Source organism: Hesperophylax consimilis, chromosome 4, assembly GCF_061612785.1.
Source record: "Hesperophylax consimilis isolate HC1 chromosome 4, BYU_Hcon_1.0, whole genome shotgun sequence".
In the NCBI taxonomy this organism is placed as follows: domain Eukaryota; kingdom Metazoa; phylum Arthropoda; class Insecta; order Trichoptera; family Limnephilidae; genus Hesperophylax; species Hesperophylax consimilis.
In genome coordinates this window covers 11969918-11984155 of record NC_142839.1, presented here as the reverse complement: position 1 = coordinate 11984155, position 14238 = coordinate 11969918, and the positions used below count along the sequence as shown (strand labels likewise).

General features: G+C 35.2%; 1 protein-coding gene across 6 annotated transcripts in view; it reads left to right on the top strand.

Moving 5' to 3' along the window:
- LOC149424207 (uncharacterized) overlaps positions 1 to 14238 on the top strand; it is a 558416-nt gene that overhangs the window by 514439 nt on the left and 29739 nt on the right. For all 6 annotated transcript variants that reach the window (XM_089651358.1, XM_089651363.1, XM_089651362.1 and 3 more), the window contains one exon: positions 13000 to 13068. In XM_089651358.1, coding sequence (XP_089507484.1) covers positions 13000 to 13068 — 69 coding nt within the window. The remainder of the gene's footprint in view (positions 1 to 12999; positions 13069 to 14238) is intronic.

Sequence of the window (14238 nt, the reverse complement as noted above, 5' to 3'; positions counted from 1 at the left end):
AGTGGGAGAAGGATGACGTGGGGAGGGGGTGAGCATTGCTTAAGAAACATGTCGGTTGTACCTAAACAATAAAATTGTTTTTTTTAAAGTTATTTTTAGTTAAAATGATAATACCCAAAATATGTTTGCTGTCTTAGAAGACGTAATTTTTAGAGTTTATTAGAAAATTTAACGCGAATTTATTTTTATTTTATTTGAATTTTGAATAGCTTGATTACATGAAGTTGTGATCTACACATAGTTGCATTGGCTTGACCTACAAATTCCATTATCAAAAAGCTGTGTTCGAATTATTTTGTCCTTACAAACAAAAGAGGTAATTTGAAGCTTTTTACTGCATCCTGTATATAAGGTACCTGCATACTGTAGAACGTCGCCAAAGTTTTATGATTATTTTATATAATCACGAATTAATTCAAAGTATCATTCGGGGCTACTATTTCCGATGAACGTTTTTGCCTTTTAATGTAAAATAAATAAATTCCCTCCGCTTTTTGCTAAGAAGCTGTCAGACAGCAAATAACCCCTGAAGGTCTCCGGGTCACTGATCGCAAATTGTCTCGCTCTGTCGCGGCACATCCTCCGTTTTTCTTCTCCTTTCTGCGATTCTAGTAACGTCTTTGTATTAAATTGTTTGTCCTGTAGAGGTGTATAGCGTAGATATTCCTTGTTGCAATTTGGAATCATTATTATTGTATATGTTTTATGGTGCTAATTAAATTGCATCTATAAATAATAGGCGATATCGTAGAGTATACAATGACTTAGAAATCTTGTTAGTTCGGTGTTAACCACATCTTGGTGATAATAATAGGGAATTGAGATAATATATGAAAGTAGACTGAATGCAGTTAAAATGAAATCCCTGAGGCGTAGGTATGTGTTTTAAAACCATGTATGATCTTTTGAGAAATGTGGAGATCCGCAAAGAGTGCAAGGCTGATGTAAGCGTAATGAGTAAGATTAACAAAGGGAATCTTAGATGGTTTGGGCGTGTAGAGCGAATGAGCGACGAAAGGATTGTAAGGAGAATATATGACGCGAATGCCAATGGTAGCAGAAGTCGGGGACGCCCGAGGAAGACATGGCACGATCAAGTGGATCAGATACTTTAGTCGGGCCATATCAAGAGTCAGAATAATAGAAAGGTACGTAAGAGACGATGTATGAATGTGAATGAGGCAAGAAGTGTGTGCCAAAACCGAGTTGTTTGGCGGTCCGTCCTCTCTGCCTGCGGGGAAACGGCGTGATGGTTAGTTAGTTAGTTAGAGTTAATATATTATGTTCTTGTAGTCGGAAATGTTTTTTATCTACGCCTATTATGTACTTAGGTATAAATCTACCAGAAAATTAATGGTGCGTTAGTAGTTTTCATAGAATAAAGAATAATACAAGAAGTTCCTTGTGAGCGTTTTTCGTGTTCCAAATATCAGCCATTTTTGGGCCTATATTTCCGTACAAAACTGCTTTTCACCATGATTGTGACATGTGACTTGCCAGGTAAGTATGTTTTGGTATCTTTTCTAAATAACAAATGTAGATCCTAGGAAATAAATTGTACAGCGCCCTTGAGGTGATTTTTCACAAAAACGGCGCTCTACAAATTATCCAATTATTATTATTATTATTATTATGATTACGAAATTGAAATGGGATGACGATATACAATTTCAGGTTAGTGTAAGAGAGACAGACAACGTGCTAAATGGTTTAAAACCAAAAGGTACCAAGCCAGTGGCACATTTGTTTCTGTTCAAATTTGTATGAAAGGCACTTTTAGTTTTCTTATGTGAACATTCTACATATATACGTACCTATATATTGGGTGTATGCACGCATACTAACACCTGCAGTACTGATAAATCGATCGATATCCTTCCATTGATTTACTGGGTGTCTATACCGTATTCACCCTTCGTCAACTTATTTTAACATATTACTTAATTATGTAGTACATTTTGATATTTTATAGGACGTTTATATTAAATGTGTTTTTAATAAGAAAAATTGTTACATTCGTTATATTATTTCGCATATTTATTTAATTACTATCTGTATCCCGCCACGCGTTAATGTTACTCAGTCTGTCTGTGGAGAAACAATAGCGCGTAATGCTCTTACGTCCAACAGATGGAGCTGTTTTTTTAAAGGCATTTGACATATTCTATAGATAAATGTTCTAATGAAATGTTGTATCAACATTTCTAGGCAATCGGTGAAGCACTTTCTGAGATTTAAGATTTTGAACAAAATAACATTAACATTTTTATTTATACAGATTAACGTCCTTTTTAGGCGTCCTTATACGGGTATAATTAAAATTATACAGGATAATACATGAACATAACTGAACTGCCCCAGTAACAATCTTCTGTGTTTATTTAGTAATTATTTAAAAAAGTGTATTTATTCATTTCTATTATCTTACATAATAAGAACAAAAACGTTATAATCAGAATCTGTATTGGTTAGTAGTAGTTGGTAGTGTTTTGTGAACACCTCACTAGGAGAACCTGTGCTGAGGTGTTCGCATGTTTTAGGTGTTGCATTGTCCTGAGAGAATTAAACAAAAATTGAAGAATAATTATTCTGTGCAATGAGGAATACATAGTATGGTAATTAGTACCGGAATTTCTTCACTGAATTAATTCCCGATTTTATTTATTTACCTGTTAATATTTTGGTTATATTACTATGTTTTTATTTATTTCAGGTACAAGTACCTACTCTTCTCTCATATTATTCAGATTCTCCTCATATATTTTCACTTTGTTGTGTATGACTAGAGTAGAGAGTAGAGAGTAGGTACCGATTTTCTATATTGTGTATGCACCGATTACTAAACTCACTAATATTAGCGACGAACGCACCAATCTCGGCTCTTAAATGTTATGATTTATTATACCACCTGCATTATATTCGATATCAGGTACGCTGGAACTCTCCGTCACCGCTTATCAACCATAGAAATATACAATTAGAGGAACTATTGCGTACTAATATCTCGTATAACTAACTAACAGTGCACGTAGACAGGATTCGGTAGTTTCCGGTCGTTCGGCCTGAGAGCGTTGAGAGCGATGGAGGCAGTTGGAATTTTTTTCGCTTCATGTCTCCTCTAAATATAATATATCAATGTTACCAAGTGAGTATTTTCACCCGAGGCCGAGTTTTGCCAAGGAACTCGAACGAAACGGTATTAGTACAGAAATTTTCATTGATAAGTCGAATGGCTAATCACAAAGATTTCGTTGTGATGTGCTCATCATTTTTGGACTTTAACGGATATGCCTCAGATAAGCATACTTTTTATAGATAAAACACATAATTATTATCTTGATGTTGTCGTTCTACCATATTATATTGTTTTATCAAAACTTGTGTGCTATTATTAATTACCCGTGAAAAATCACGGGATGTTATAATTGTAGGATTTGTGAAGCCAAACGTATTTTTTTTAAATATTTGCCCATTAATTTTTTATTTATTTTTTATTATTTAATTAATGTTTACATGTTACATTTCTTTAACTACCATACTAGGCTAATGTTATACATGAAATAATAATAAAGATAACATAAAAGAACTAAAAAATACTATTTTATAGAAACATAAGTATGCAAGTATGAATCACACATGAAATTATAATAAAAATAACTTAAAAGAACTAAAAAATACTATTTTATAGAAACATAAAATAGTATTGCATTTCGAAATCAAAAATTGTCAATTTTCTTTATAATATAATGATATTTTTTGGTTTATAAATAAGTGAGACGTCAGAAAATTTATCTTTCGAAAGAAAACCTTTAATTTAAGTAAAAAATTTAAAATCATTAGTGATTCAGATTTAGAAATTAGCTAAACGTTGAACTAAAGAAATACACATTTCTAGTATTTAATTAATAAAAATAAAATAGTTTTGTAAGGTTATTTTTATTTAGGTACCTCTACCTATGTACTTTGTCGCTTGTCTGAACAATCAGTGCCAATTTTGAAAATGTAATTTAAGTTCAAAGCAAATTTGAGCACTTTATTTTATTTTATAATATTTCACATCATCAAAGACAACAGAAATTAGTATGATGGTTAATGTATTGTTGGATCAAAATTAGATGGGCATCTTACTGACAAAAAAAACTGACATCCTCCTTTTGAAACTACGCATTCATAATAAAAGCTATATGCAGACGGCCAAAATAACGATTTTTTTTGTACCGGTAACCCCAATAGCTATAGCAGCGACGCCCTCAACTGCACAAATACTTTGTAGATCGCGCCTAACCTAGAAAATTAGGTATCTGTACTAAAAATAAAATAGGTAAAAATACATACAAGTAAAATAATTAAAAAAAGGAATGATTTGTTACTGATAACTTCTAAAGAGAAAGGACAGATAAAATAGTACATCATCGGTTAATGCTGAGTTCCTGATATGACTGATTTGAGTAGAGGTGCAGTGACATTGTTTTAGTAAGAATGTTTTAAATTCCTTCTGACACTTCTCAGCTTCGTCGTTTTTCTGTATATAGCCAATAGTAAATAAGTCAAGACCGGACGAGGAAGTAAAGTACTACTGCAGTGGTAGGATATCGCCGGTCTTCCTACCTACAAGCCTCCCCTCGCCTGCTGCCGTCACCGGGATTTTGGGAGGATCCATTTCAGTGATGTCGATAGATCCGTTGTTTAGTAAGAGCCGGTTTTTTCATACTGGAGCATATGAGTCGACTTATGACTCTTCTAAGAAGTTCGACGAAATAAAGCAGCCCTATTTCCTACACATCTGATTGGAAATTGTACAATTTTTTTGTGTATGTAGGTAGGTATCTATTTTGACAAGCTCTGTGGCAGAGTAGGTATATTATTCAAAACCCAAAGTGCAAAATACAAACATTTTATGCGTTTTGTACGTATGTAGATAATTCTATATATCTGGTTGGTGATGACCAAAACCTTGAACTATTAACGTGGAAATGTGCCTTTAAATGGTTTTAACTATCTGCCCTGGTGATGATGGACACTGCAAGGCTGTCCGAAACGTTGGCTTAAGGAGGAGGTAGCGCATGACGACTTCTTTACCTGAAAATTAAATCAACATAAAGTTTTAGCCAAGTTTCGTAACTAGATTTGAATTATCAGATAATTTGTCAACTAAACCTCTTACTCCTAACTTCCCCAATTTACCTCCGCTTTTCGGCTATAGTATGAGGTCTTGAAATAGGTCCTACAACAAATTTTTCTGGAACTCACAAGCAATCCGCTCATCTTTTTAGTCACCAGCAATCATTCGTACTCGAGGGGTTAAATGTGTTATTCACGGTAATCACAATAACTCATTAGATGAATGTAGATATTATTTCCTCTGTGTCATACTTGATACTACGCTTCATTCTCTATGTAGCAACTAATCTATGATCTGTATTATATAGCCTCACAGAATGCTAATGTTATTCAAATACCATCGTTGGAATATTTTCTAGATGATTCACACAACGTATAAGATTGTGAATATTATCTAAACATTTTTGTAATCGATATATCCATTTCCGAAACATTTTTTATAATCGAATCCGTTTCCGAATCATTTTCATAATCGATGTATTCGTTTCCGAAACATGGTGTGTAGACTAAATAGTTCTGAAAAGATGAACGACGTCATTTTGGGTGTTTGCATCAAAAACGGATGTAAAACCATTAATGATCGTGAGAGAAATGTGGAGATTCGCAAAGAATGCGAGACTGATGTAAGTGTAGTGAGTACATTAAGAAAGGGACGCTTAGATGGATTGAGCATGTAGAGAGAATGGACGTAGAAATGTGTAAGGCGAATAAATGAAGCGTAGTGAATGGTAGAAGAAGTCAGGTATCCCCGAGGAAGACATTGCACGGTCAAGTAAACCAAATACTTGAGTCGGGCCTTATCAAGAATCAGAATAACAGAAGGGTCTATGTACGAGACGATGTAAGTGTAGTGAGTACATTAAGAAAGGGACGCTTAGATGGATTGAGCATGTAGAGAGAATGGACGTAGAAATGTGTAAGGCGAATAAATGAAGCGTAGTGAATGGTAGAAGAAGTCAGGTATCCCCGAGGAAGACATTGCACGGTCAAGTAAACCAAATACTTGAGTCGGGCCTTATCAAGAATCAGAATAACAGAAGGGTCTATGTACGAGACGGTGTAAGTGTAGTGAGTACATTAAGAAAGGGACGCTTAGATGGATTGAGCATGTAGAGAGAATGGACGTAGAAATGTGTAAGGCGAATAAATGAAGCGTAGTGAATGGTAGAAGAAGTCAGGTATCCCCGAGGAAGACATTGCACGGTCAAGTAAACCAAATACTTGAGTCGGGCCTTATCAAGAATCAGAATAACAGAAGGGTCTATGTACGAGACGGTGTAAGTGTAGTGAGTACATTAAGAAAGGGACGCTTAGATGGATTGAGCATGTAGAGAGAATGGACGTAGAAATGTGTAAGGCGAATAAATGAAGCGTAGTGAATGGTAGAAGAAGTCAGGTATCCCCGAGGAAGACATTGCACGGTCAAGTAAACCAAATACTTGAGTCGGGCCTTATCAAGAATCAGAATAACAGAAGGGTCTATGTACGAGACGATGTAAGTGTAGTGAGTACATTAAGAAAGGGACGCTTAGATGGATTGAGCATGTAGAGAGAATGGACGTAGAAATGTGTAAGGCGAATAAATGAAGCGTAGTGAATGGTAGAAGAAGTCAGGTATCCCCGAGGAAGACATTGCACGGTCAAGTAAACCAAATACTTGAGTCGGGCCTTATCAAGAATCAGAATAACAGAAGGGTCTATGTACGAGACTGTGTAAGAATGTGGCGGTCCGTCCTCTGTGTCTACCCCTGACGTAGCCGTGGGTCAAACTTGACTCTGTTTGGTCATTTCAATTTTGATATTATTTTTTATTTATTTCAAAGGCTCGTATCGTTAGTATTGTTTATTTTATATCCAAACATGTTTTGGTTTTTATAATAGAAGAATTTAATTTTTATTTTTTATCTTTTAGATTTTTCCCTACCTACATCACATATTTAAGTATTAATTACCTATTAATTTGAATACCTCTACATATTTTCAATATTTAAGATTTGTTTTTAGTACCTAGGTACCTACATACCTAAAGTTTAAATGCTACAAATATAATAACAATAAATGTTCCCGGGAGTGCATAAAAAAATTATATAAAAAAAACATTTCGATGTTTTTGTAGTCAGCTTTGTTTCCGAGAGAGATATTTCCGTTTCAATTTAGTACCTACACCTTATTTTTATGCACCTATTTTTTACCTATGCTACTCCGTCCAGAACATACAAAAAATTATAAAATATAACAAAAATAATAAAATTTTCCCTTTTTAGTGTTTCAGGATTTTTTCTGTTTGTAAATCATAATTTATAAAACTATGTATTGCACAATAATCTCAAACGTTCATAAAAAATAATGAAAATTCAAAATTTTTTTATTTATGTAAATCTATAAATCACTAAAATAACACAATTTCCGTGTTTCAGAAATTTTTTCAGTACTTTATAAGGCTGGCCGCATACATACGTTTTTCGTATTCGATTTCCGAATTCGTTTTCCGTATTCGGACATCCGAATGCACGGAATCAGTAGAAAATACATTAACTGCCGCACACGTTCGTTTTAGTTCCGAACGGAACAAATTCCTTACGCACGTTCCGAATGCGAGCCGGCGCGTTCGGAGAAACCGAATGGAAAAAACCTAATGACGTCATGCGGAACGCAGCTATTGCATACAGTTTGTCTGTGCCGACGCAAACGTTCGGAAATTTCTGTTCAGAAATTCAGTGTTGCCAACGGATCTTGACCTAATATCGCCGTTTCTCATACATAAGGTAGCGTAAAGTAGCCGAATTTGCTGTTAGGTGGGACATGTTTAAAATTGATGTTTTTACGTGAAAATAAAAATTTCGTGGGGGGGGGGGGTGGCTAGAGAATTTCAAAAAAATAAAATTTGTCCCCAGAAAATAAACAAATTTCAAGAAAATAAATAAATTTCATGGTGGGGGGGGGGGGGTGGCTAGAGAATTTCGGGACATGTTTAAAATTGATGTTTTTGAAGTAGCTTAATTGGCGACCAGTCGCCTTTTAGATTTTTTCGGCGCCGATTCTCGCTCTGAGTAGCCTAAATGGCGATATATCGCCCTTGTTGGCAACACCGGTACTGACGTTTATACATTCCGAATGAAGAAAAACGAACGTTTGCGCTAGTCTCACGGAATTCCGAATACGGAAAACGAATTCGGAAATCGAATACGGAAAACGTATGTATGCGGCCAGCCTAACCATCAGGAACCCGATTTTCCTAATGCTACATTTATTTAGAAGGATTGTGAAAGAATTTCAAATAACAAAAAACAAACAATTTTCTCATAAACAGACAATGTCCGCAAAAACACCATTTCGCGACACCGTGCGACGTCAATATTATTATGTCAACTTCACAACGAACATCTCGCATCCCGGTTTGTTCAACTTTGATAACAACCATATCACTCGAATTAATTTTAATCAATCGTGTTAGCTATTTTTGTAATGGATATCTTAATATCACGAAGTGATAATATCTGAGGAGATCGACGGTTTACATTAATTAAAAGTGCGTGAATGTTTTTTTTCGATTTGCTGTTACTTCCAGGTTCTCTAGGTCTAGTAAGATATTCCTTCTTCCGATCTCTCATATGTTGGTAATGCGTGATTGCAATTATTCATGTTTTCCTCGTAATCATCTCATCAATTCCATGCTAATTCGAGTTACGTCATCCTCCTTCGCATCGCGGCACTGGAACTTTCCTTGCTAATGGAACTATGATTATTAACCACTTCATAACGTATCCATACACACATTAGTGGTTATTTTCACTTTTTATGAAGCACGGAGAAATGTGTAGGGAGGTGCGTCTATCGCCACAACAAATTCTAATACCTCAATTACCTATTACTTTCGTACGGGTTACCAAAGTTTTTAGAAATGCTAACAATTGCGACACACTCGGGTACCTATAGCATTTATTTTTTTTAAATCTATCTCTAAAAAACAAAGTTTTGTTACTATAGTTATTTATTTTTTTTGGGACTGAACTTTCCTACCCAGGAACTGGAGTCGACAACTCTACCAACCTCGCTAAATGCCGATCGGGTAGGAAATTTATTTCTTATATTAACTGCTATAATGTCATCCGGTTTCAGAGAAATGCGTTTATGTACGTGTGTGTACGAGATTGCCACCAAGTGTTGATAGAATGCATTTTCATCGACAACGAATCTATCTGCCGAGTTTCAGCTCGATCGGATGGTCGAGATCTAAGATTTGCACTCATTATAACGAAAACAAAAGTGAAATTCAAGATTTATTTGAAAATTAGTTTACGTTAGGTTGGGTTTTGGTCAATTTTATTTTAATAACTTCTCATGACTTTATATCACAGTATTTAAAAGTGTTTTGTTTTGTCCGGTTACCATTTCAAACACCTCCGATCCCTAGATTATGAACCTCTTTATGTGATATAGGTACCTTTCGTTGTATGAAAATCTGACTAATTTATGATACCTATGAGTGTGTAAGGCAAAACCTGAAACTGCAGGTGAACATTTCAATTGAACAATTCTGAATTATTTGATGCCAGCACAATCGTCAAAGCGTAAAATTGTGAGATACGAAAAAACTCTCACTTTATAGGGAAAACATGTTATGCTAATAAGTACGACGAAAGTGTAAGCTGACCCAAATTTTTTTCTTGTTTCTTGATTGGCCCAAAAGTTTTTTCGCTCATATCATTTGACTAGAGTAAATTACAAGTGTTGTACTATAATTACAAATATAATGTATTATGTATATATTCCTGCGTGAAGGTCATAAACATCCAATTTGACAGACTTGCCTTAATATGAAATCTGGGTATCATTTCGACGAGCTGGAGGTAAACCACGTGTCGATAATTTTGGCACCAGGAGGGTTTAAGATGATTTGAAGAAACTACGGTATCAGTCGTACATTGAAATAACCAGACATTGTGCAGAAAAGTAAAGTAGGGCAAAGGTTTGCAGCGTAGTAGCCTTTATCTGAATTGATAATATGAATAAATATGATTTAAGATTTTCACGGCCAAAAGTATTTTTGTTATTTGTTTTTGGGGTATTATGCCGTGTTGCGCTAACTCCTTCTTTAGCCAACGTTTCGGACAGCATTGCAGTGTCCATCATCAGGGATGATGGACACTGCAATGCTGTCCGAAACGTTGGCTAAAGAAGGAGTTAGCGCAACACGGCATAATACCCCAAAAACAAATAACAAAAATGATAATATGAATGTTCGTTTTTAAAGGAACCACCTAGCGTAGCGACGCTAAAAATGAGTGAGGTGGGTAAATTATAACATAAAACTTTGTAAAAGTGTCTAACTAAATAGTAAACGATGTATTCAATTTCGGAAACAATCCCTTACTTTGTTTACCCGATTTGGAATTTGTAGTAAAGTATTTTACGCAGCTAGTCATTTGCGCGCAATTGTGAAAAGGAATAGTAGTAATTCGTAAGAACATTTTATTTTCGAGGATTGAATATCTATATTACAATGCGAGATGCCTGTATTCTGCCACTATTCATTTATTGACAAATCTCAGAAAGGGATACGGTCACGCCGCCTCCCGCTTACCTCGCGCTTGGTTTGTTCCCCTTTCTCTAATTGACTGGTCTATCAATTCGAATGTCTATGGTGAAGGTCTATTAACCTTTAGCATACCGGCATACCGGCCACCACGTTTAGGTGGCTGCCGATATTGTGCATCATCATACTGCAGACGGCCGACGATACCTTAGCGTTTGCGGGTCTTTCCATCCGAATGTGGAGATTCAATAACTACAATAGGGTTGAGCCTTATAACTTGAAACAAAGAAAATTTGAATTAAAAACTGTGTTACTGATACGGGTTAACTTAGGATGGGTTGTTTCGCAGAATTTGATCCATTCATCCAATTTCAACGATCATTGTCGGGTTCTGTGAAAGTCCTATTCAAGATCGGTTATTATATCATTATAGGCTAGTTGCTTGACAGAACTAAAATAATAACAGAACTTGAAAAAATCTTTCACATTTTGTTGCGAATTAGATACTATGATAAATTATGAATTAAATAAATTACCTGTCTCTTTACACTTCAAAATAACAAGATTTCAATTTATAAAGATCTTGACTAAGGTTTTCTGAATTAATATTATAGTGGGTGATAATAAAATAACTATTGTTATGTGTACTTAATGACAAAAAATTAAAAATAATTTCCTTTTGGGTACACTTGTGCTTATAGGAAATGGCGTAAGTTCTCTTTATATGGTTGTCGCCACGAATCTGCGAATTATACTTTCCCATAAATATAAATAAATCTACTTTTTTTTAAGGCATCGAAGCTATCTAGTAAGTGAATTAACCTACCCTTAAAAATTGTTAATTTGGCATCAGAAATCTTCCCATAAAAGTATGTATATCTCAAGTCCCAGTCAGTAACTCTGGTAGCTAAGTATGGTTGGTGATAGGTAGGTACCTGGCAAGGTGCGATCAACCTTCCCTTCATAATAATTCTCTGCCTTCGCCGCGCGTTCGCGACGTTTAAACGACGACTGTCGATCCGATGTGATTTCCGCTATCGAAGAATAACCCGTCAGGAACGTGGGCCACATCACAAGTAGTGGGTGGAAGCCACTTTTTATGTTAAGCAAAGTACCTCCACTACAGGTCTGTCTATACGTTTACCTGACGTCAATATTAAGCGGTTTTTTTCGATTCGGCTCTATTATGGACACATCCGTTTCATATTTCGTGAATTTATAGGTATCTTTTTGACTGTTTAAAAATATATTTAACGCATTAAAATTATACAGCAGATATCCTATCAGTTATCGCTTTACCTGTGGAAAACGTATATAACATATAATCTACTATCTAGTGGAATGGACCGTGCACATTCCGGAATGTTGGTACCTACTGAAAATAAGAACAGTAAAGGACACTGTAAAAGTGGAACAAATAATTTCTGAAAATTTAGAGTAGGTTAGTGTGTGTGTGTTTAAAAAATTCTACTTCAACCAGCTAATTTCAAAGTAGTTCTTGCACGAATTTATTTGCAGTCTCAAACCAGCACAATTGTATTCATTTCACCCAGAAAATATATAATGCGCATAACATTTGGTTGCATGGAAACAAAATAAATGTGTGTTGCCATGGAGTCCGAAGAACGAATTAATAATTATTTTCATTGTTTCAATAGGTGCATTTCTCTCAGATTGCGATCGGTTGATAAAACATGCACCGCCGAAAGGTTGCACCTGCATAATAATAGTATCAATATAAAATTTTTATCTTCAAAAATCATAATTATTTTAGCATATTTTTTTATAATTTTTAAAATAAAACTTGCCTATGATGAATTCTTATCGCACCGTTTGCAATTTCCTTTGATTGGAAATGAGGGAATCCTGCAATAACTCTTTTCGTATCTTTTCGAATCATTGTATTTATGAAATCTTTATCAAAGCTCATCACCGCCACAGAGAGGATTATTATGTTTAATATGCCATAAAAATACTAATAACTAGATACTCGCTATCTGCAGCTCTCTCGTTTTCATTTGTTTTGTAAATGGAAACAAGGAAAATAAATCGTTACAGTTATATGAATTATTCATACCCATTAGTGTAATATTTGTAGTACCTGTGTTCGTAGATCAGTGAATTATTATTCTTATTAAGTTCATAACGTAATCGTGATGTGTCGTGATCTGCCCTGATGATGGACAATGTAATGCTGTCAGAAACGTTGGCTAAAGAAGGAGGTAGCGCAACACGGCATAGTACCTCAAAAATAAATCACTATGATACTTTTGGCCGTGATAATCTAAAATCATATCTATCCAGTCATTAATTATTTATTAATTTATTTTATTTTATTTTAGGCAATAGCAGCAAGGAGAGCACAAAGAAAGATCGGCAAGCTGTTTCGCCGGCCACTCGTTCCGCCAATGGTAAGTAATTTATTTAAAGTATAAAACTATATAATTCTCCAACCTCATAGCATAGCATTCCGTACTTCTTTTAGTCTTTTACACGGTAGAGATTCATTTTTAAAATATTGACTTTGGCAAAGAAATGTGTGCTGAAAGATGCGGGTGACCTACTTTCACTGTTCCAGGGCTTTCTAGTGTAGTGATGCCACGTATATAGGTTATTCACGTAACCCAATTTGTACAAAATCCCCTACCTTCCAAAACTAATGCATGACAACTTTCATGAAACATCGGGAAAATAATGGAATTGTTTTCAGAACAATTTCAATTTCAATTCAGTGAGACCATTCTCCAATCTCCTAAGTTCTTGAATATAGTTTCACACTATTTCGCGGATAGGCTCAGAATTCACCGCAATACGTATCAAAGCAATATCTAATCAATACGTTATTTCTGCTTGGAATATTTATGGTAAAATTACCGATTCAAAATGACTCCTGCGGATGTCATTTCTTTAAAAAATGTAAGGTTTCAATAGAACTCCGCGCATCCATAGGCCAGTATTATAATACATTTATTAGAATGTTTTTTTATTTCACTTCGACGCCGTTTTTCAGAGGATATATGATGCAAATGTGACATGGTACGATCAAGTGAATCAGATATTCGAGTTGGGCCATGTCAAGAGTCAGAATAATAGAAGAGTATGTATGAGACGATGTATGAATGTGAATGAGGCAAGAAGTGTGTGCCAAGACCGAGTTGTTTGGCGGTCCGTCCTCTCTGCCTACCCCTTCGGGGAAACGGCGTGATGGTTAGTTAGTTAGTTAGACGCCGTTTTTCACCGTAAATACTACTCCTAATACGACAATCTAATTGGGTCAATCCCTTTGATAACTATTTTTCTTGTGGCATCAACCCACCGATCCCCCACAAGTAAGCGTAAATTTCGTCAAGCATCTTTTCGCACTATACCTACATAGATATCAACAAAAATTATTTTGCTTATTCGATGCAAAATTTTAAAGCACGATAATCTTATTAACTATTCTATAAAACTGTTTTCTCCGTGATCTAATTCTAATTTAATCAATATTTCCGCGTAGCGTAGGGATACTCTCTCAATGTTAAAGTATAGCAATTTTTCATTCAAAATCTATCGTTGAAAATCTGTCACCTTAAAATCAA